The sequence below is a fragment of the Labeo rohita genome, chromosome 13, assembly GCF_022985175.1.
Source record: "Labeo rohita strain BAU-BD-2019 chromosome 13, IGBB_LRoh.1.0, whole genome shotgun sequence".
NCBI classification, from domain to species: Eukaryota; Metazoa; Chordata; class Actinopteri; order Cypriniformes; family Cyprinidae; genus Labeo; species Labeo rohita.
The window spans coordinates 8,428,503-8,449,658 of NC_066881.1; the positions used below are offsets into that span (position 1 = coordinate 8,428,503).

Sequence of the window (21,156 nt, forward strand, 5' to 3'; positions counted from 1 at the left end):
TACAATACGTTCTAACTAAGGTCTAGTTACTGTGTTTTCATATTTAAATGGTTGAGTTATGCTTATAATCCTTACAAATACCATCCCAGCTGTTTAATTTCATATAATCATGTATGAAATATTATATTAGCTTGTTTGCAGATGCAGTTCATGATTTTTAGAAGTGTATTAACACAAGTATGATTCTATTGTAAGGAAATACACTAAAAAGGAGCTGAACTAATGAGTGGAAGGAGGAGAAGCAAACCCAATCGGGGTGGAGGACGGTTCAATAAACCCAGAGGAGGTGGAGGAGGAGGAGGAGGAGGTGGTGGTGGCAACAGGAAGGCTGCTGGTGGATGTTGGGATGATGAAGTTGATTTCAGCCTGGATTTGGGTCCCAGTCGGTCATTCAAGCCTCCCTCATCTAGAGGTTCAAGAGGTGTTCGTGGGGCTCGTGGAGGAACCGGCAGAGGAAGATCTCAGGCGCTGCCCAGAAGACATGAGGAGGAAGAGAAGAGATCCAGATTTAGACCCGAGCAAGTGCAGCTGCCTCTTGCAGAAGATACACATGACGTCAGAGAACAAACTACAGGTCAAAGAACTACTGCGGGAACTTCAGAGCCAGGAGTATCAGACGGCAAACAGGTGAACTTGAATTTGTTTCTGTAGAGGCAACAGGGGACTCCCCATTTATTTTTCCCCTTTCATTTTCTCTATAAGGTTTTTTTAACCTCTTAACCCCTGTGTTGCACTCCAAGTAGTTGTTGGTTGGTTTAGAGTTTGATCAGTATTGAATAATGTATTCTTTTCATACAGTGGCTCTGATTATGAAGGTGGTGAGGAGGAAGAGGATGAGGAAGAGGAGTATGATGAGCTGGACCATCGTGAGGAAGATCAGTTTTGGCAAACTCATGATGATGGAGTAGAGTGTGCTGAGAGTGATGACTGGATGGAGGACTCGGTCGAGGAGAAGCACACAAAGCCAGAGCCGGTGATCTCCCTGTTTGCCATGGGCACTCTTTGCAGGTACGCTTTGGCTAAAATAGGCATCGCTACTTATATTTCAAGATTATTGTAATAATGGTACACTTTAGGAAATATCCTGTTAAATTTACAGTAAAATACAACAGCTGTGGTTACCAGAAATTCACCATAAAAATATGGTGACATTTTTTTCAGGTATTATAGGATCCCATATTGGTGTCTGTTATTACCTATAATTGTATATGTCAAGTTAACAAATCAGCCTACTTAAACTACCAAAATTTGCTTAAATGCACGGGTAATCACCATAAAAATATGGGTGATGCACATGATGAAAATGTAGAAAGCCACATGGCTAATATTCATGTTTAGACTCTGCAAAAGACAAAAGACAAAAACAAAAAAAAACACCATCATGGTAACACACAACACTTAAATGGTGCAATGAACATTCACTAAATATTGAAATGTAACACAAAACATCATAGTGATAACAAAAAACATAAGCAAAAATGTTTAAATAAAACTCTAATCACATGTAATGTCACTAAGGGACCTATTTTCTTTTTTTTTAATTATAAATTATATGTAATTCATTCGTTTTTACTTGCAATGACTATAAATGTGACCATATTTTACAATAAAATTACATATAATGCAATGTTAAGTCATTTAAGGTTTTCATCCTATAATTAATAACTGTAATGATTGGTTATTAACTGTATTATATGCAATAACTGTAAAGATTAAATAGTTACTTTTCACTAAAATTACATATGATGCAATGTTAAGCCATTTACATTTATGTAATGATTGGTTATTATGTATTAACTGTAAAAATTAAGAAAAGCACCCTAGTGTACATTATTGAAAAGTTAAAATTATTTATATAAAATATAATCATATATGATGTCTCACGCAGGGACTTCTGGGAATGTCTTTTTACAGTTTTTTTTCCACTGTAAATGATATGGTAGCTCATAGTTTTTAATTTAAATAATAATAAATTTGACAGTATTTACACAAAAAAATATTATTTTTCACTGTATGGTTAATAATCGGATTGTACGTAATAAAGGCAAAAATGAACAGAAAATATAACACAAAACTCCCTAATGTACATAACTGGTAACAAAAATGAGAAGAAACATGATTATATTTTACTAATAGACCTCTTTTTTTGGTTTTCACCATAAATTATATGTCAGTTCATTAGTTTTTACTTGCAATTACCATAAATTTGATAGTATTTACAATAAAATCACATACAATGAAATGTTAAGCCATTTACCGTTTTTCATCCTATAATTAATAACTGTAATGTTTGGTGTTTAACTGTATTATATGTTATTACTGGAAAAAATAAATTAAAAAATGTAACGCAAAAATGTAACATTACTGATAACAAAAATGAGAAGATAAAATTATTCATGTAAAATATAATCATATATGATGCGTCATGCAGTGACTTCTGGGAATCTCGCTCTCTTTTTTTTTTTCACAGTAAAGTATATGGTAATTCATAGTTTTTGCTTGCAATAACCATAACTTTAACAGTATTTTTCATTAAAATTACATATAATGCAATGTTAAGCCATTTACAGTTTTTCGTCTTATAGTTAATAACTGTAATGATTGGTTATTATGTAGTAACTGTAAAAATCAGCATAACATTTAGCACAAAGCATCCTAGTGTACATTAATAAGAAGATACAATTATTTATATATAATATAATCATTTATGATGTGTCATGCAGGGACTTCTGGGAATGTCTTTTTACTGTTTTTTGCACTGTAAGTTATATGGTAATTTATAGTTTTTGCTTGCAATAACCATAAATTTGACTGTTTTTACACAAAAATGTAATATTTTTCACTGGATGGTTAATAATCCTATTGTACGTAATAACGGGATGCTGTTTTTGTAACATGAGAATGTACAATGACCGTACATTTGACACAAAAATAAAATCTACTTTTAACTGTATGATTAATAATCATTGTTAATATTGTACATAATAATGGCAAACATTTAGAGAAAATATAACACAAAACTATCTTCACCCTGAATGATATGATAATTCATAGTTCTTACTTGCAGTAACTATAAATTAAATCAATTAACACGTTTTTACTTATTTTTTTTTTTAATTTTTTTTTTATGATGTTTAAAGTGTATTATAGGATAATGTGTACAGATAGCTCCTGGATGGTAGATGAGTTATACTTTTTAACTTCTGTTTCTAAAGTACTGAATCTGTTTGTTCACTCAGTATACTGTATATATAACTCGGTGTTTCCCGTGTTGCAGGTATGGGTTTGACCGTGAGCGCTGTCGACAAGCTTTGGAGGCTGGAGAACGAAGTGGACATGGTGAGGTTGGAGCGACGTTAGAGTTCCTCCTGTCCCAGATGTTCAGAGAACGTTTCGGCTCCAGCGCCCTCAGCCCCCAAACATCCGACCTCCCTTCCCAGGAGGAATGTGTGGCTTCGCGACAGGAAGAGGCCCTCGCTTTGACCGCAATCTACGGCGACCGCTTCTGTGAGCGTATCAGCAGTCGCGTTTGGACTATCCAGCTTGATTTGCTGTGGTTGGATAAAAGCCGGAACAAAACTCCAGACTCTGCGAATTGTAAAAAGCAGTCAGGATCCAATCAGATTTGTAAGTTTTACCTGAAGGGGGCAGGTTGTAAGTTTGGAAACCGCTGCAAGTTCAAGCACCAAAATAATGAATCGAGCTCTTCCAGAGAGTTTTGTAAGGCAAGTCAACCGGGGTTTAGCAGCACAGAAGCTCCTGTTTACCAGCTGGAGATTCGATTCCAACCAGGTAGTTTATATCCTTTTCAGCCTCCGTTTGTGGCCTTCAGTAGCACCGATGAATCGCTGTCAGGCGCGGGACGCCTCAGTGTCACAGAGTACCTGTTCGGTCAGTCACTAAGTGCTGCCCAGGAAGGAGAGCCGGTGGTTTACACCCTCATTTCCTGTCTGGAGGAGGATGGACCTGTCAGAGAGTTGCTGTCAGCTGCTCATCACAAGTACAGTGCTCCGCCCCCTGTTCTTGCTCCACCCACTGTCACTCCATCCAGGAATCGAAGCAGTAGGAACACTGTAGAAAACAGCATTACAACCAATACTGTAACTAGAGATCAATCAACCAACTCCACAGAGATCACAAACCACAGAGTGAGACAGAAGGAAGGTGAGCGATTGGGCATCTCAAAAGTATATTTAAATAAATAGTTCACCCAAAAATGAAAACTCTGTTACTTACGTAATATATTTGTTGTTCAATCAGATGCGTTGAATCTAAGAGAGGATGTTGATGATGAACAAGAAGATGGTGGTGATGATGATGAAGACGAAGAGGAATGTATCCCAGTGGAAAACGAGAGCTATGTTAACTTGAGGAAGAGGATGGTGAAGAAGATGGAGATCAAAACTGAGCAAATACTGCAAGACAACAAGAAGCTCTGTCGAGAGTTTAAGAGGAAACAGGTAACACACATGAAGCCTGTTGCAGACCTAATATGCCCACATTGGTATGGATGTGTGTGTGGTTGTTTTTGATGTAGCATAGTATGAACTTGAAGCTAAAGTTATCTTATGAATGGACTACACCACAGCTGCATGACTTCATTGTCACCACCATTAAAGAAGTTCACTTTCAGAACACAAATTTACAGATAATTTACTCACCCCCTTGTCACCCAAGATGTTCATGTCTTTCTTTCTTCAGTCAATATGAAAATATGTTTCTTGAGGAAAACATTTCAGGAATTATCTCCATATAGTGGGCTTTAATGGTGCCCCCAGGTTTGATCTTTCAAAATGCAGTTTAAATGCAGCTTCAAATGGCTCTAAACGATCCCAGCCAAAGAAGAAGGGTCTTATCTAGTGAAATGATTGGTTGTTTTTGAAACAAATTGACAATTTATATACTTTTTAACCTCAAATACTTGTCTTGTCTCGTCTCTGCGATGCATATGCGTACTTTGTGTAATCCGGGTCAATACAATTAGCGTGTCGAAAAACGTTCACGCAGACTTAGACAAGACGAGCATTTGAGGTTAAAAAGTATATAAATTGTCAAATTGTTTTTTTAAAAATGACTGATCGTTTTGCTAGATAAGACCCTTATTCATTGGCTGGGATCATTTAGAGCCATTTAAAGGTGCATTTAAACTCCACTTTGGAAGTTCAAACTTGGGGGCACCATTGAAGTTCACTATATGGAGATAATACCTAAATTTTTTTCCTCAAGAATCATAATTTCTTATTGACTGAAGAAAGACAGAGACAAGAGTCTTAGGTAGCACGGGTATATTTGTAGCAGTAGCCTAAAATGCACTGTATGGATCAAAATTATCGATTTTTCTTTTATGCCAAAAATCATTAGGATATTAAGTAATGTCATGTTGCAAGATATTTTTAAAATATCCTACCGTAAATATATCAACTTAATTTTTGAATAGTAATATACATTGCTAAGAACTTTATTTGAACAGCTTTAAAGGTGATTTTTCTCATTGTTTTTATTTATTTTTTATTTTTTTGCACCCTCAGATTCCAGATTTTCAAATAGTTTTATTTTGGCCATATATTGTCCTATGCTAATCAATTATACATCAACAGAAAGCTTATTTATTCAGATTCTTACAGATGATGTAAAAATCTAAATTTTAAAAAATTGACCTTTATGACTGGTTTCGTGGTCCAGGGTCACAAATGATGAAATATGTAGTAGAAAACCCATGAAAGATTTGTTATTTTAAAAAATCCTCATCGATTTATACATATTTTGGACTATGGGGGCGCCATTATTTTGATGACATGAAATTGTTGCACTCGGTAAGCTACTGGCACTAGCTGTTGCTATTTTTACTGCAACACAAATAAAATACTGATATGATTACCGCAGATACTGAAAGAGCTTACAGGTGGCGATGGATGTAAGTGTAGGCTTAAACCAAATGCCGTACCGTCGATTTTCCCCAAAAGAGTCCAAACGCCCCTGGATATCGAGTGAAATCCGTGCTGTGAAACTACTTCAGTGGCTGCGGCGTCATGACAAGCATCGACATGACAAGCGTTTCTTGTCTCTGCTGTTTGTAAGCTCTTTAGTAGCTGTGGCCTACAAGAGAGTGGAGAGAACAAAGACGCAGGTCTTTAGGAAGTTTTATTCATCCACAGGCATTTTCCCATTGTTTTCTCTTTTTATCGCTTCCTTCGACTGAAAATCACATTTCCGAGTATTTTGAGTTGTGTTGTAATAAATAGCAACAGTAGCACCAGTAGCTCACCAAGTGCAACCGTTTGCCCCCCCCCCATAGTCCAAAATATGTATAAAACGATGTGGATTTTTAAAATAACGTAAATCTTTCATGGGTTTTCTACTGCATATTTCAATATCATCATTAACGTTATATTAAGCTATACAAGTCTTAATACACAGGGTTCCCTTTAAGCTTGAGTGGCGTATTCCTGTTGAGAAAATAAAATGTGAAAGTATCTTAAACTTGTGTAACTACAGACCTTATTTCAGGCACTTAAAAAAAAACCCGTTCAAAAAAAAACACTGATTTCAGGACAATGGACTGCTAAAATGCTACCTTGTTTCTACTTTTTCTCACAAAACATAAAAAGTGAGTTTTTGAGGAAAGCTTAAAAATGATTAAATGCATCATAGAACCTTCTTTAAAATATTCTGTATGACCAAAAGCACTAGATTCCAAGACTGAAATCATTTGACAGATTTATGTATTAGACAGACTGAAATGTAAGTTTTTTTCACTGAAAATCTTGTCGTCTGCTGTACTGTAGCTTTTAAATCAAATATGCTGCTCATTAGCACGTTGCTTCAGGGTTGATGTTAATGGTATAAAACGTCATTGCTTTCCCCATATCTTCTGACCAAACCTCATTATAGAGCAGTTTTAAATCAGTTTGGAGCTTGACAGAACCCTGTTTCCATTTACCTTCATTATATGCAAGAGACTATTCAGGATATTGTTCAAATTTTCACCTTTTGTGTTACACAGAAGAAAGTAATAGAACATAGAAATTGTTTTTTAAGAGTGTCATTTGTCTGTTTTCTCTGTCAGTCGTCGAGGCGCTATACATCGATGCAGGAGCAGAGGCAGAAGCTACCTGCATGGGAGAAGAGAGAAGCCATATTGGAGTGTTTGGATAAGAACCAGGTTCTTGTCATCAGTGGAATGACTGGGTAAGACTGTGACTTGCGGCTTATTCTATTAACCAGTTTTTTAATTTGGCCAAAATTGATGTTCTTGACATCTCTTCATGTTGGAATGAATGTAACTTCAGGTGCGGGAAAACCACTCAGATTCCTCAGTTCATTCTGGATCATTTCCTCCAGACTGGATGGCCGGATAGAGTGGCCAACATTATTTGCACTCAGCCACGGCGCATCTCTGCCATCGCTGTGGCGAGCCGAGTGGCCCAGGAGCGAGCAGAGGCCTTGGGTCACTCTACAGGCTACCAGATCCGTCTGGAGACCGTCAGGGTAATGCAGTTTTTACATACCAACCACATTTACTCTGAGTGCTACTTAATGCTGAGCAATACATCTGAAGATTTTAATCATCATTTGATTATCATGTTGAATTATTCTTGTGATAGCAAAGCTGAATTTTCAGCATCATTACTCCAGTCTTCAGTGTCACATGATCCTTAAGAAATCATTATAATATGCTGATTTGCTGCTCAAGAAACATTTATTATCAAAGTTGAAAGCAGTTTATTTTTTTTTTTTGAAACAATGATACTTTTTTAGGATTCTTTGAAGAATGGAAAATTCAAAAGATATATGAAATATGAATCTTGTAACATTATAAAAGCCCTTACTGTCACTTTTAAACAATTTAATGCATCCTTGATTAAAAAAAAAAAAAGTATTAATGTCTATATGTTTTCTTGTTTTCAGTCCTCGACCACCAGGCTGATGTTCTGCACCACTGGCGTCCTTTTGCGCAGGTTGGAGGGCGACTCTGAGCTCAGCGGCATTTCGCATGTGATCGTAGATGAGGTCCATGAAAGGACAGAAGAGAGGTTTGTGGAAAGCACACGTGTACGTAACAACACAGTCGCACAGCAGTCTGAAATTAACATGATTCCTGTCTCACAGTGACTTCCTGTTGCTGGTTCTGAAGGATCTGATTGTTAAAAGGACAGATCTGAAAATAATTATGATGAGTGCAACCCTGAATGCTGAGCTCTTCTCACAGTACTTCAGCAACTGCCCCTGCATCCATATACCAGGTACTTCATATTATTACTAACAAAAAAAATAATTATATTTCTCATTAAAGGTGACCTATTATGCCCATTTTTACAATATGTAGTATAAGTCTCAGGTGTCCCCAAAATGTGTCTGTAAAGTTACAGCTCAAAATACCTTTTCGTGCATGTCTCTTTAAATGCAAATGAGCTGCTACTCTCCTCCCCCTTTTCCAGAATAGGGCTGTGCTTTTACAGCTCATACCTCAGATATTCTGCTGAAAAACATCTGTTTGGTTTTGATTATCATGTCTGTTGTACAAACATCATGCGTTTTAAACCATATTAGTTTAAACTACTGATAAAAGGATTTCTGAGCACATGCATTCAAAGCACGCAAATGGAACGTGGCTGTTGCACGGCATGTGAGTTTCTTTCATGTCTTATTGCCCTTAAACTGTCAAACACAAGTTTTTAATGTTAAAAACACACGAGTTACAAAAACAGTCAGTTATGTATGTGAAGGTAAACAACTGGGAAAGAAATTGCATGTTTGTATTAGATGTGTGTGGCAGCAATGTAATATACAGTAAATAAATTAATAATTCCACTGCTGTCTTGTCTCCTCTGAGGCTGCGACTCTAAATAGTGTTCTGTGTTCGTCTGTGCAGCCAATGACAGAACAGTTAGCATGCTTTGCTCCAACTTTCGCCATGGTGTTAGAACTGGTACACCATTGTTGCTTGCGCCATGGGTGGAAACATGCAGATTAATGGGCGGTAATATTGTAATAAAAATTGCCTTTCTACATCATGGGGGGGAGCAAAATATAAGTGAATCGTTTTTTGCTTGCGAGAAAGGCTTACCAAAAAAAAAAGTTACTGTATTGTCCTGTTTCATGTTTTCTGGGTTGGTAGATGCACTGGGGACCCATTTATTGCATTTAAACACAAAAAAGTCATATTTTCATGATATGTCACCTTTAAACATTCATTGATTACTATTATTGATACTTTTATGATGAAAAAGACATTTAGTGCACCTTTTTTAAAAAAAATTAGTAGTTTATAAGGATGTTGTCCATCACGCATTTCGTATTTACTTTTTAAAAGGACGTACATTCCCGGTGGAGCAGTTCTTTCTTGAAGATGCCATCGCTAAGACCAGGTATTCAGATAAATATGTATTGCTTTGTCTATTATTATTGTATATTCTTCACACAAAAAAAATAAAATATAGTCTTTACAACTTAACAACATAATATTTTGTTCTTTTGTTGTGAAGGTATGTCATTGAAGATGGTAGTCCATATCGGCGCTCTGCAAAGCAAAATCGTCCCTCTGGTCAGGGTGGCACGGCTGGGAAGGGACGAGCTCCTGTTGAAGACTTTGATGATGATTGCAGTTGGTCTTTTACATCTTTCGTGAAAAAGGATTCGGTCAAAGACTCCATACCTGATCAGCAGCTTAGTCAACAGGATCTCACTGTTCGATATTCCAGTAAGAACACTTGAATTCTACCATTTTAGTATTTTTATTGATTTATTACCAGATTTTTGCTTATACAAAGTACAGCCTGCTTGTTAAATAATTTCTTTATATTAGATCTCTGTGAAATTTGACCAAACAGCTGTGTATATCTTTGTGCATCTTTTGTTAAGATTATTCAAAGTCTGTAGTGAAAACATTGGCTGCTATGGATCTTGATAAAATCAACATGGACCTGGTGGAGAATCTGTTGGAGTGGATTGTTGATGGAAAGCACAGCTACCCACCGGGTAAAGAGCACCATAAACCCCTGCACTAGACTCCTCTTCAAATAATTACAGCCTTCTTAGAAAGGATAAAAAAAAACCTCAGTGATTGACTGGTTTTTGTGTGTGTGTGACTACACAGGTGCTGTTTTGGTCTTCCTACCAGGACTTGCTGAAATAAAGCAATTATATGAGCAGCTGCAGTCTAACAGGATGTTCAATAATAGAAGAACAAACAGGTACATGGGTTTAATGGGTTATTGCTTTTTATGTGAATTGGCAGTTTCTTAAAGTAGTCTTTTTCCAAAAGTCAATTATATTAGTATTGTACAAAGCTTTGAGGTAAGTAAGGTGTTTTTTTTTTTTAATAAATGAATACTTTTTTTCAGCAAGAATGCATTAAATTGATAAAAAGTGAGAGTGCAGAAATTTGTAATGTTAGAAAAGATATTTCAAAATAAATGCTGTTCCTTTTACAGCTGAGATCAAAAGTTTACATGCCCCTTTGTTTAGTGATAGTTGTTCATAAGTCACTTATTTGTCCTGAACTGTCTGCTGTTCTTCAGAAATTTCCTTCAGGTCCCACAAATTCTTTGGTTTTTCAACATTTTTGTGTATTTGAACCATTTCCAATAATGACTGTATGATTTTGAGATTCATCTTTTCACACTGAGGACAACTGAGGGACTCATATGCAACTATTGCAGAAGGTTCAAATACTTACTGATGCTCTAGAAGGAAAAACCATGCATTAAGAGCCGGGGGTTAAAAACTTTTTGAATGTGAAGATCAGGGTGTATTTAACTTATTTTGTCTTCTGGGAAACATGTGAGTATCTTCTGTAGCCTCTGAAGGGAAGGACTAAATGAAAAAAAAAAAAGATATTTAGGCAAAATAAGAAAAATGTACACATCTTCATTCTGTTCAAAAGTTACCCCCCAACTCATAATTAGATTTTATATATTTATATATATATGAATCTTATATATATTTATATATATATATTTAAAAAAAAAAAAAAAAACGGTTTAGATCATTCAGGTAACAACGCAGTATTAAAAATCAAGTGTATGTAAACTTTTGAAAGGGGCCATTTTTATAAATGTTACTATTTTCTCTTGTGGACTATATGTAAACATCTTTAATGAGAAATCTCTTATTCAGGTCAGTACTAAATAAACAACAACATGCATTTTGTATGATCCCTTTTATTTTGGTAAAATAATTAACATTTTGCAGATTCTGAAAGGGGGATGTAAACTTTTGACCTCAACTGTAACTTTCAAATAAAAACTTTTGAAAGGTATTGCACAGTGTATTAATATGTAAATAACATTAATAATGAAATAATTATTTTAGACTTAACATGTTTTGGATGCCTGATTCAACTGTAAAAAGTGGATAATTATGTCTATTTATGATTGTATGTAAATTGTCTTTAGGTGTGTAGTGTATCCTCTACACTCATCCCTGTCCAATGAGGAGCAGCAGGCTGTCTTTACCCGCCCACCTGAGGGTGTGACCAAAATCATCATCTCTACCAACATTGCTGAAACTTCTGTTACCATTGATGATGTTGTGTATGTCATAGACTCTGGCCGGATGAAGGAGAAGAGGTTTGACACACTGTCAGAGTTTATTTTTCTTAAATAACATTGAATATTATTTGCAGTTTTGGATGCATTATCATATTTTGTGCATGTATTAGGTATGATGCTAGTCGCAGTATGGAGAGTCTAGAGGACGTGTGGGTGTCTCGTGCCAACGCTCTTCAGAGAAAAGGCCGTGCCGGTCGTGTGGCATCAGGCGTCTGCTTCCATCTGTTTACGAGCCATCGTTTCACATACCACCTGAGTCAACAGCAGCTGCCTGAGATCCAGAGAGTTCCTCTGGAGCAGCTCTGTCTAAGGTAACCACCTTAAAACCACGAGTAGTTTACCCCAAAATTTAAAATTTGATGAAAATGTACTGAAACGCACCCATGGGTCATCCAAAATATAGATGAGTTTGTTTGTTCATGGGAACAGATTTGAAGAAATGTAGCATTACACGACTCGCTCCCCAGTGAATCCTCTGCAGTGAATGGGTGCCGTCAGAATGAGAGTCCAAGAAGCACATAAAAACATCACAATAATTCACAAGTAATCCACACCACTCCAGTCCATCAATTAACGTCTTGTGAAATGAAAAAGTGAGTGTTTGTAAGAAACAAATCCATTATTGAGGCATAGGTTGCCTCTGGCCAAAATTTTTTTGTTGGAAGCAATGGTTTGAATGTTAAAAACGTCTTAATGATGGTGTTGTTTCTTACAAACATGTAGCTTTTCACCTCCCAAGACATTAAATTAATGGACTGGAGTAGTGTGGATTACTTGTAGATTATTGTGATGTTTTTATCAGCTGTTTGGACTCTCATTCTGACGGCACCCATTCACTCCACTGGTAAGCAAGTGCTGTAATGCTAAATTTCTCAGAATCTGTTCCCATGAACAAACTCATCTGCAGTATAGTTTTTCAGCAAATTTCAGTTTTTGGATGAACTATTATATAAGCGAACTATTATGTAAGCAAACCTCCTGTTATACCCAAGCTTGATTGGTTTAGATCTTAATAGTTTAAACTTCAACCCATTTTTGCTTTTCTCCTTCAGGGTTAAGGTGCTGGAGGTGTTTGCAGAGCGTCCTCTGGAGTCTGTTTTCTCTCAGCTTATTGAGCCGCCCACAGAGGGCAGTCTGGAGGCTGCTAAACAGCGCCTGTGTGCCCTGGGCGCCCTGACAGACGAGGAGTCTCTGACTCCCCTCGGTTGGCATTTGGCCTGTCTGCCTGTGGATGTCCGCATCGGTAAACTCATGCTGCTCGGAGCTATTTTCCGCTGCCTGGACCCTGCCCTCACCATCGCTGCCAGCTTGGCTTTCAAGAGTCCATTTGTAAGTCACCAAACACATATAAAAGATGATAGAGCTGCACGATTAATTGTGTAAAGATTGCGGTCTCGATTCAAACACTCATGCAATCTCATTTCTAAATGGCAACAATTCCCTGTGTTTATTAAACCTTTGAAAAAAGACTTACCGGAACATTCAAATCTGTGTTCGCACAGTTACCATGTTTAGGTAAGAAACAGCTTCACGGTCTTTTCAACTACCCAGTATTTTTTCCGTCTTATAGTCATTCAGGTTATCACAGAAATACTGGGATTAAAGGTCATAATATAAACATTGATATTAATGGTAGCGTTCAAAATAGAGCATGTCATCTTTTGAAAGTAATTGGCACTTCAAGTAAGGTTTGTGTCATTTACATTTTTTCATTCAAAAACTCAAAAAGTAACTGTTATGACAAAAGTTGTATTTGTCACTGAATCATTCGTTTAAGTATGCAAACATCTTTGCCACATGCACTGTAATATGTATTATATTGAAGTTACATTTTCAAATGAAGATGGCAACAAGATCGCTTTATAAAGTATGCATTCATATGTGTTAAAGGAGAAGTCTACTTCCAGAACAAAAATTGACAGATAATGTACTCACCCCTTGTCATCCAAGATGTTCATGTCTTTCTTTCTTCAGCCGTAAAGAAATTGTTTTTTGAGGAAAACATTTCAGGATTTTTCTCCATATAATGGATTGATATGGTGCCCGGAGTTTGAACTTCCAAAATGCAGTTTAAATGCGGCTTCAAACGATCCCAAATGCGGTTGTAAATGATCCCAACCGAGGAAGAAGGGTCTTATCTAGCATAACAATCGGTTATTTTCATTAAAAAAATACAATTTATATACTTTTTAATCTCAAACGCTCATCTTGTCTTGCTCTCCCTGAACTCGGTGTATTCTGACTCAAGACAGTGATCATATGTCAAAAAACTCCAATCATATTTTCTCCCTCAACTTCAACCTCAAAAATCATTTCAAAATCATCCTACATTGCTGCAGAAGTATTTTGAAGTTGAGGGAGAACATGAGATGGAGGTTTTTCGACATACCCTAACGGTCATGAACCGGAACAAAACAGTCCAGGCAGAGTAAGACAAGACAAGCGTTTAACATTAAAAAGTATATCAATTGTATTAGTTTGAAAAAAAACGATTGTTTCGCTAGATAAGACCCTTTTTTGTCGACTGGGATCTTTTACAACCACATTTGGGATCTCATGCATTTGAAGCCGCATTTAAACTGTATTTTGGAAGTTCAAAATCGGGGCACCGTATCAGTCCATTATATGGAGAAAAATCCTGAAATGTTTCCCTATAATTTCCCATAATTTCTTTACGGCTGAAGAAAGAAAAACATGAACATCTTGGATGACAAGGGGTGAGTACATAATCTGTCAATTTTCGTTCTGGAAATACATATGAATGCATACTTTATAAAACGATCAAGTTGCCATTTTCATTTGAAAATTTAACTCAGTATAATTCAATATAATACATATTACAGTGCATGTGGCAAAGAGGTTTGCACACTTGAGCTAAAGAAAGAGGGTTATACTAGAAATGCAAACTGTAAAATTTTGTTTGTAACTACAGTAAACAGGTGTGTCCTGGGAATCCTGGTAAAATCATGATCTCTATTTGAGTCAAAAAAATCGGGATTCTCAATTTATCCAGAATCGTGCAGCTCTAGAAGATGATACTCCAGTGCAGTACAATGTTACCTGACATCCTGCCATACTCACAGGTGTCTCCCTGGGATAAACGAGAGGAAGCTAATGAGAAGAAGTTGGGGTTCTCTCTAGCGAACAGTGACCATCAAGCTTTACTGCAGGCGTACAAGGTCAGTACAGGCTCTAATAACATTCATTACTAGAGATACACAATTCTTAATAGTATATACACTGTGTGCAGAATTATTAGGCATGTTGATATTCTGGTCATATTTTTTTTCCAAACACATTTTACCAATTCCAAACCACATCAGTCTTAATAACTACTGTTAATTTTGTGTTTAATCATTTATATGTGATATATAATTGTCCGTGAAGGCTGGAAGTGAAAAACTCCTTATATTCAGGTGTGCAGAATTATTAGGCATGTTTTCGTTTACAGCTAAAATGAGCCAAAAAAGAGATTTAACCCAGACTGAAAAGTCCAAATTATTAAATGCCCATGAGAAGAATGCAATACTAATGCATTACAAGAATTTGCAAAGTTAAGGCTTGACCATTGGACAGTGAAATGCTTGTTGAGTCTGCATGGTCAGAAAAAACAGGTGGAGAAGAAAAGATGCATGTTAACTGCAAAAGAATTAGGAATTAAGGTGAAGAATTAGGTGTGACACCATCAGGAACCGTTTAGTCTCCAGCGCCACCATTTTCCAGAACTGCAACCTACCTGGAGTCTTCAGAAGTGCAATGTGTCAGGTTCTCAGAGACTTTGCTTGGTAAAAAATCCTAAAAAATGCCCCTGACTTAATAAGAATAACAAGCTGACGTCTTGTGAAATACATGAAGACAGTTTTTTTATATGCTTTAGAGACAGATAAGTTGAGAGTGACTCTTGAAGGACAAGCATCACATCCTCTTGTACCTCTGATTCAAGAATTTATCTTCTAAAATCTGGCAGTAAGTTTTGGGAGTTCATGTTTAGTCCTTATCCTGAAAAGTCTGACTTTCAGAGATGGACTAAAAATGAACTCCCAAAACTTACTGCCAGATTTTAGAAGATAAATTCTTGAATCAGAGGCACAAGAGGATGTGATGCTTGTCCTTCAAGAGTCACTCTCAACTTATCTGTCTCTAAAGAATATAAAAAAACTGTCTTCATGTATTTCACAAGACGTCAGCTTGTTATTCTTATTAAGTCAGGGGCATTTTTTAGATTTTTTACCAAGCAAAGTCTCTGAGAACCTGACACATTGTACTTCTGAAGACTCCAGGTAGGTTGCAGTTCTGGAAAATGGTGGCGCTGGAGAACTGGAAACGGTTCCTGATGGTGTCACACCTAATTCTTCACCTTAATTCCTAATTCTTTTGCAGTTAACATGCATCTTTTCTTCTCCACCTGTTTTTTCTGACCATGCAGACTCAACAAGCATTTCACTGTCCAATGGTCAAGCCTTAACTTTGCAAATTCTTGTAATGCATTAGTATTGCATTCTTCTCATGGGCATTTAATAATTTGGACTTTTCAGTCTGGGTTAAATCTCTTTTTTGGCTCATTTTAGCTGTAAACGAAAACATGCCTAATAATTCTGCACACCTGAATATAAGGAGTTTTTCACTTCCAGCCTTCACGGACAATTATATATCACATATAAATGATTAAACACAAAATTAACAGTAGTTATTAAGACTGATGTGGTTTGGAATTGGTAAAATGTGTTTGGAAAAAAAATATGACCAGAATATCAACATGCCTAATAATTCTGCACACAGTGTAGTATACACATCCTTCACCACTTGCATCCTGCACTTTTGTTTTCTTATAATTTGGATAATTTTATTAGCTTTTAGCTTCCGATAGTAGTGTATTTTACAGGAACATTTTTTTAGTTCCATCCACAGTCTCATTCTGTTCACACCTAAATATCAGTATCTTGGATTTTTTTTTAACGCAGGCAACATTTTTGTTAGACCATGATCAGTCATGAAAATGATCTTGATCAATCTTCCCAATATATTCATCTACTTCTGATCATGTTAGCTGAGATTTTTTTATTATGCATTTCTGATAATTCCCCATTAAGAGCTGAGCCTTGTTCATTATTCAGCTCATGTTCATTTATAGTTCAATGCATGAAATTTGCTGTTTGATGTAATCATGAAGACTTGTGCTGATATACGTTCTATATAGGGCTGGTGTAACGCTGCACAGAGTGGCTTTAAGGCTGGTTACCAGTACTGCAGAGAGAACTTCCTCTCCATCCGGGGCTTACAGGTTAGACTGGACTCTGATTGGCTGAGTGTATGTCAGTCATTTTGGCCATATTCTGGCATAACTGTTCTGTGTTGTGTGTGTATGTGTGTGTGTGTTTGTCTTCTCTTAGGAGATAGCATGTCTTAAAAGGCAGTTTGCAGAGCTTCTGTCTGACATTGGCTTTGTGAAAGATGGACTGAAGGCCAGGGTTATTGAAAAAATGAGCTCGAAAGGAAGTGATGGGGTGCTGGAGGCCACAGGCTATGAGGTAACATTGATTCCTGAGTGCTGGGACAAAAACTACAGAACTAATATTATAACTGATACAGAAAAGTTTTTATACACTTAAGGTCATAGAAATGTGGAAACCACAAATAAGTGAGTGGCTTTTGACACTGGTACTGTTCAGTTGTGGGTTTAAGTATGATAAACCATTAGTATGAACGAACATGTGATCTGTTCTTTTAACAAAGTGTTTTTTTTCACAGGCCAACCTGAACTCTGATAACACAAAGCTGATGTCAGCCATGTTGTGTGCCGCTCTCTACCCTAATGTAGTCCAGGTCAGTTTGACAGATTTCTCTGAACTGATGTGTAAGATGCTTACTGTGAAGGTGTGTAAAGCATGCCGTGTTTTGTTTAGGTGAGATCTCCTCAGGGGAAGTATAAGATTACCAGTAAAGGGGCTGTGAAGATGCAGCCTAAAGCAGAGGAACTGCGCTTCATGACCAAGAGTGACGGAGCCGTCCACATACACCCCTCATCTGTCAACTTCTCTGTAACTATCTCACTTAAATTACTTTCGCTCTGAATTTGGCATCTAAAAAATGATATTTACTACTGAAATAGTTTTCAGGACAGAATTTTGTCCATCAGAACTTTGATTAATATTGGATTGTGAAAAGTGAGCGTTATTAGACAGTGATATTTTTCAGTAATGTCATTTATAAAATATTATTTGACCTGTCTGCATATCCTTGGTTACATCATTTGTAAGTTTTTATATGGGGCATTCTATAAAATTGGTGCAAACTGCTGTCCCACAAGCAAAAACACATTTAACAAGCATTTAAGTATTCAAATCTTAGATGTTTATTAAGATCCTTCTATTATCTATTGAAACCCACAATAATATGTAAATTAGTAAGCTTAATATATAAAATCATCATTTATTGGGTACTTTCAATTGGGAGGTGGCTGTCTCGAACTCTAACCCCTAAATTTCAACTTAAGAAAATGATATTGAAATAATTTTTGGATTTTTTTTTTTATTGTTGTTTTTAAAAGTATCTTTTTCATTCTTTTAAAAAGTGAAGTAAAAAAAAAAAAAAAGTGCTGCATTTTTCATGTCACCACCGAAAGTGTATGTTTTAGTCTATTGGCCGAAACTAATTTCATCACTGTTTCAGTGGTGACAAAAGGGAACACGTGATCTTCATTTTTGGGGGAAATAAACGTAATAAATTTTTAATATTTTAGTAGTGTTTTAGTAAGTGGGTTAAAATTCTGTAATGTGATGCAGTCGCTACCAAAACATTACTGTAACTACTGAAAATGTGCAGTCACAACCAAAACATGGGATGTTTTGCCAAAAAGAAAGTATACTGAATAATCAAAGATTTTATGATTAGTGTTTGGTTCAATGTATATTCAAACTAATGAATCCTTAAAGGAGAAGTCCACTTCCAAAACAAAGATTCACATATAATGTACTCACCCCTTTGTCATCCAAGGTGTTCATGTCTTTCTTTCTTCAGTCGTAAAGAAATGATATTTTTTGAGGAAAAAATTTCAGGATTTTTCTCCATATAATGGACTGATATGGTGCCCCGATTTTGAACTTCCAAAATGCAGTTTAAATGCAGCTTCAAACGATCACAAATGCGGTTGTAAACGATCCCATCCAAGGAAGAAGGGTCTTATCAAGCGAAATGATCGGTTATTTTCATTTAAAAAATACAATTGAAATAATTTTTCATCTTAAATGCTCGTCTTGTCTCGCTCTCCCTGAAATCTGTGTATTCTGACTCAAGACAGTTAGGGTATGTCAAAAAACTCCAATCATATTTTCTCCCTCAACTTCAAAAATCATTTCAAAATCATCCTACATCGCTACAGAAGTACAGACGCAGTCTTTGCAAAGTGAACATGCAAAGAAGATCAAACACCCTTAACAAAAAAGGTAAAACAGCGATATATGGCGATTTTAAAGTTGAGGGAGAACATGAGATGGGAGTTTTTCAACATACCCTAACTGTCATGAACCGGAAAAAAACAGTCCAGGCAGAGTAAGACAAGACGAGCATTTGACATTAAAAAGTATATCAATTGTATTATTTTTATGAAAATAACCGATCGTTGCGCTAGATAAGACTCTTCTTCCTCGGTTGGGATTACAACCGCATTTGGGATCGTTTGAAGCCGCATTTTAACTGCATTTTGGAAGATCAAAATCGGGGCACCATATCAGTCCATTATATGGAGAAAAATGCTCAAATGTTTCCCTATAATTTCCCATAATTTCTTTACGGCTGAAGAAAGAAAAACATGAACATCTTGGATGACAAGTGGGTGAGTACATTATTTGTAAGTTGTTCTGGAAGTGGACTTGTCCTTTAACTTTGAAATCAGTATGATCAACTTTTTGCCTTTTACAAAGAAAAACTGGATTCAAAATACAACGAATCTCATAAATTACACTTGAAATATTGTTAAAAATGTAATTATGTATTCACCTCTGAAAAAAATAATAAAATAGAAAAAATATATATTTACAATCTAGATGTAAGCAAAATCTTAATAGGTAATACTTTCTGAAAATCAATATGAGAATTAACGGCACAACTGCTAGAAATGTCTACCTTAGATATTATACAACAATTTTTTTTGGAAAAAGATGTTTCTAACTCTGACTTTGAACCAATTCTGTAGAAAGGCCCATATATTGTCTTAAATCAAGTGTATGTATGTCTCTGTGTAGGTTCGACACTATGACAGCCCATACCTGGTGTACCACGAGAAGGTGAAGACCAGTCGAGTGTTTATCCGTGACTGTAGCATGGTGTGTGTGTATCCCATGGTGTTATTCGGAGGGGGGCAAGTGAACGTGGAGCTACAGCGTGGAGAGTTCACCATCTCTCTGGATGACGGCTGGATTAAATTTGCTGCCGCGTCTCATGAGGTAAAGCAGGCTTGCACTAGAATATTATATCATGCTAGGAGTATGCTGTGCCAGTATTTGATTTTAGACTGTGTATATGTAGGTGGCCGAGCTGGTGAAAGAGCTGCGGTGGGAGTTGGATCAGCTCTTAGAGGAGAAGATCAGAAATCCCAGCATGGATCTGATCAGCTGTCCTCGAGGATCTCGCATCATACACACCATAGTGTCACTCATCTCCACACAGTAACACACAGTCGTTCAATACACAGCACCAACGAAACGCACATTCACTCACATAGTATTGATTAAAGTGAAAGATCACCCAAAAATTGAAATTCTCTCCTTAATTACTCACTCTCATGTCGTTCCAAACCCACAAGACCTTTGTTCATCTTCAGGACACAAATTAAGATATTTTGGATGAAATACGAGAGCTTTCTGACATATACAGCAATGCAACTGACACATTCAAGGCCCAGAAAGGTAGTAAAGACATCATTAAAATAGTCCATGTGACATTAGTGGTTCAACCGTAATGTTATGAAGCTACAAGAATACTGTGTGCAATGAAAATAAAAATCATGACTTTATTCAACAATTATTTGTCGGAAAGCTCTCGGATCTCATCAAAAATACCTTTATTTGTGTTCTGAAGATGAACAAAGGTCTTACAGGTTTGGAATGACACAAGGGTGAGTAATTGATGGCAGAATTTTAATTTTTGGGTGAACTATCCCTTTAAATGACACCTTATAGCATGTCAGTAGAAGGTTTTGCTGAAATGTGAAGGCACTTGAAATATATTCATTTAGCTTCATTTTCTTTTATAGAATAAATGCAGAAAATGTCTTTTGACATTGTGTGATTTCACACAAACATTTCTTAAATCCCTAAGTCCATATTGGACTGCTTTAATTCAATGTTACAGAATCAAGCACTATCAGAAGCATGTGCATGAAACTTGAATGTATGGCATGAGGTATTTAAGTATGAATTGTGTCAAATTTAAAGATTATTATTGTGTTTTGAATTACTAACTTCTATTATAGTGTGGGACTACTATGAAATGTCATATTTTTGCCAAAAGATGCATTATCAAGTGTATTTAAAAATAAATGAATTAATTGGATTAAAAATAATGGATTTTCTTATTTAAATTTTTTTTCCAACAATTATATTTCAGC

The 21,156-nt window shown here is 36.2% G+C and overlaps 1 protein-coding gene across 1 annotated transcript; it reads left to right on the top strand.

Moving 5' to 3' along the window:
- Window positions 1-267: 267 nt before the first annotated feature.
- dhx57 (DEAH (Asp-Glu-Ala-Asp/His) box polypeptide 57) lies at window positions 268-21,111 on the top strand. Its single transcript, XM_051125426.1, has 22 exons — window positions 268-627; window positions 799-1,008; window positions 3,278-4,164; window positions 4,261-4,460; window positions 7,067-7,188; window positions 7,290-7,488; window positions 7,909-8,033; window positions 8,110-8,243; window positions 9,314-9,368; window positions 9,486-9,700; window positions 9,862-9,978; window positions 10,097-10,193; window positions 11,397-11,570; window positions 11,663-11,863; window positions 12,605-12,881; window positions 14,636-14,731; window positions 16,750-16,833; window positions 16,943-17,080; window positions 17,301-17,375; window positions 17,456-17,590; window positions 19,793-19,993; window positions 20,076-21,111. Exons 1-22 carry the CDS (start codon window positions 347-349, stop codon window positions 20,217-20,219), a joined length of 4,167 nt encoding a protein of 1,388 aa, XP_050981383.1. The 5' UTR covers window positions 268-346; the 3' UTR covers window positions 20,220-21,111.
- The last annotated feature ends 45 nt before the right edge of the window (window positions 21,112-21,156 follow it).

Excerpts from the sequence above, each read along its gene's own strand:
- dhx57 (XM_051125426.1), top strand. The coding sequence starts at position 347 with ATGATGAAGTTGATTTCAGCCTGGATTTGGGTCCCAGTCGGTCATTCA. Across the intron at positions 4,461-7,066 it reads GAGAGTTTAAGAGGAAACAG|TCGTCGAGGCGCTATACATC; the intron begins GTAACACACATG and ends TTTCTCTGTCAG. Across the intron at positions 9,979-10,096 it reads AAAGCACAGCTACCCACCGG|GTGCTGTTTTGGTCTTCCTA; the intron begins GTAAAGAGCACC and ends GTGACTACACAG.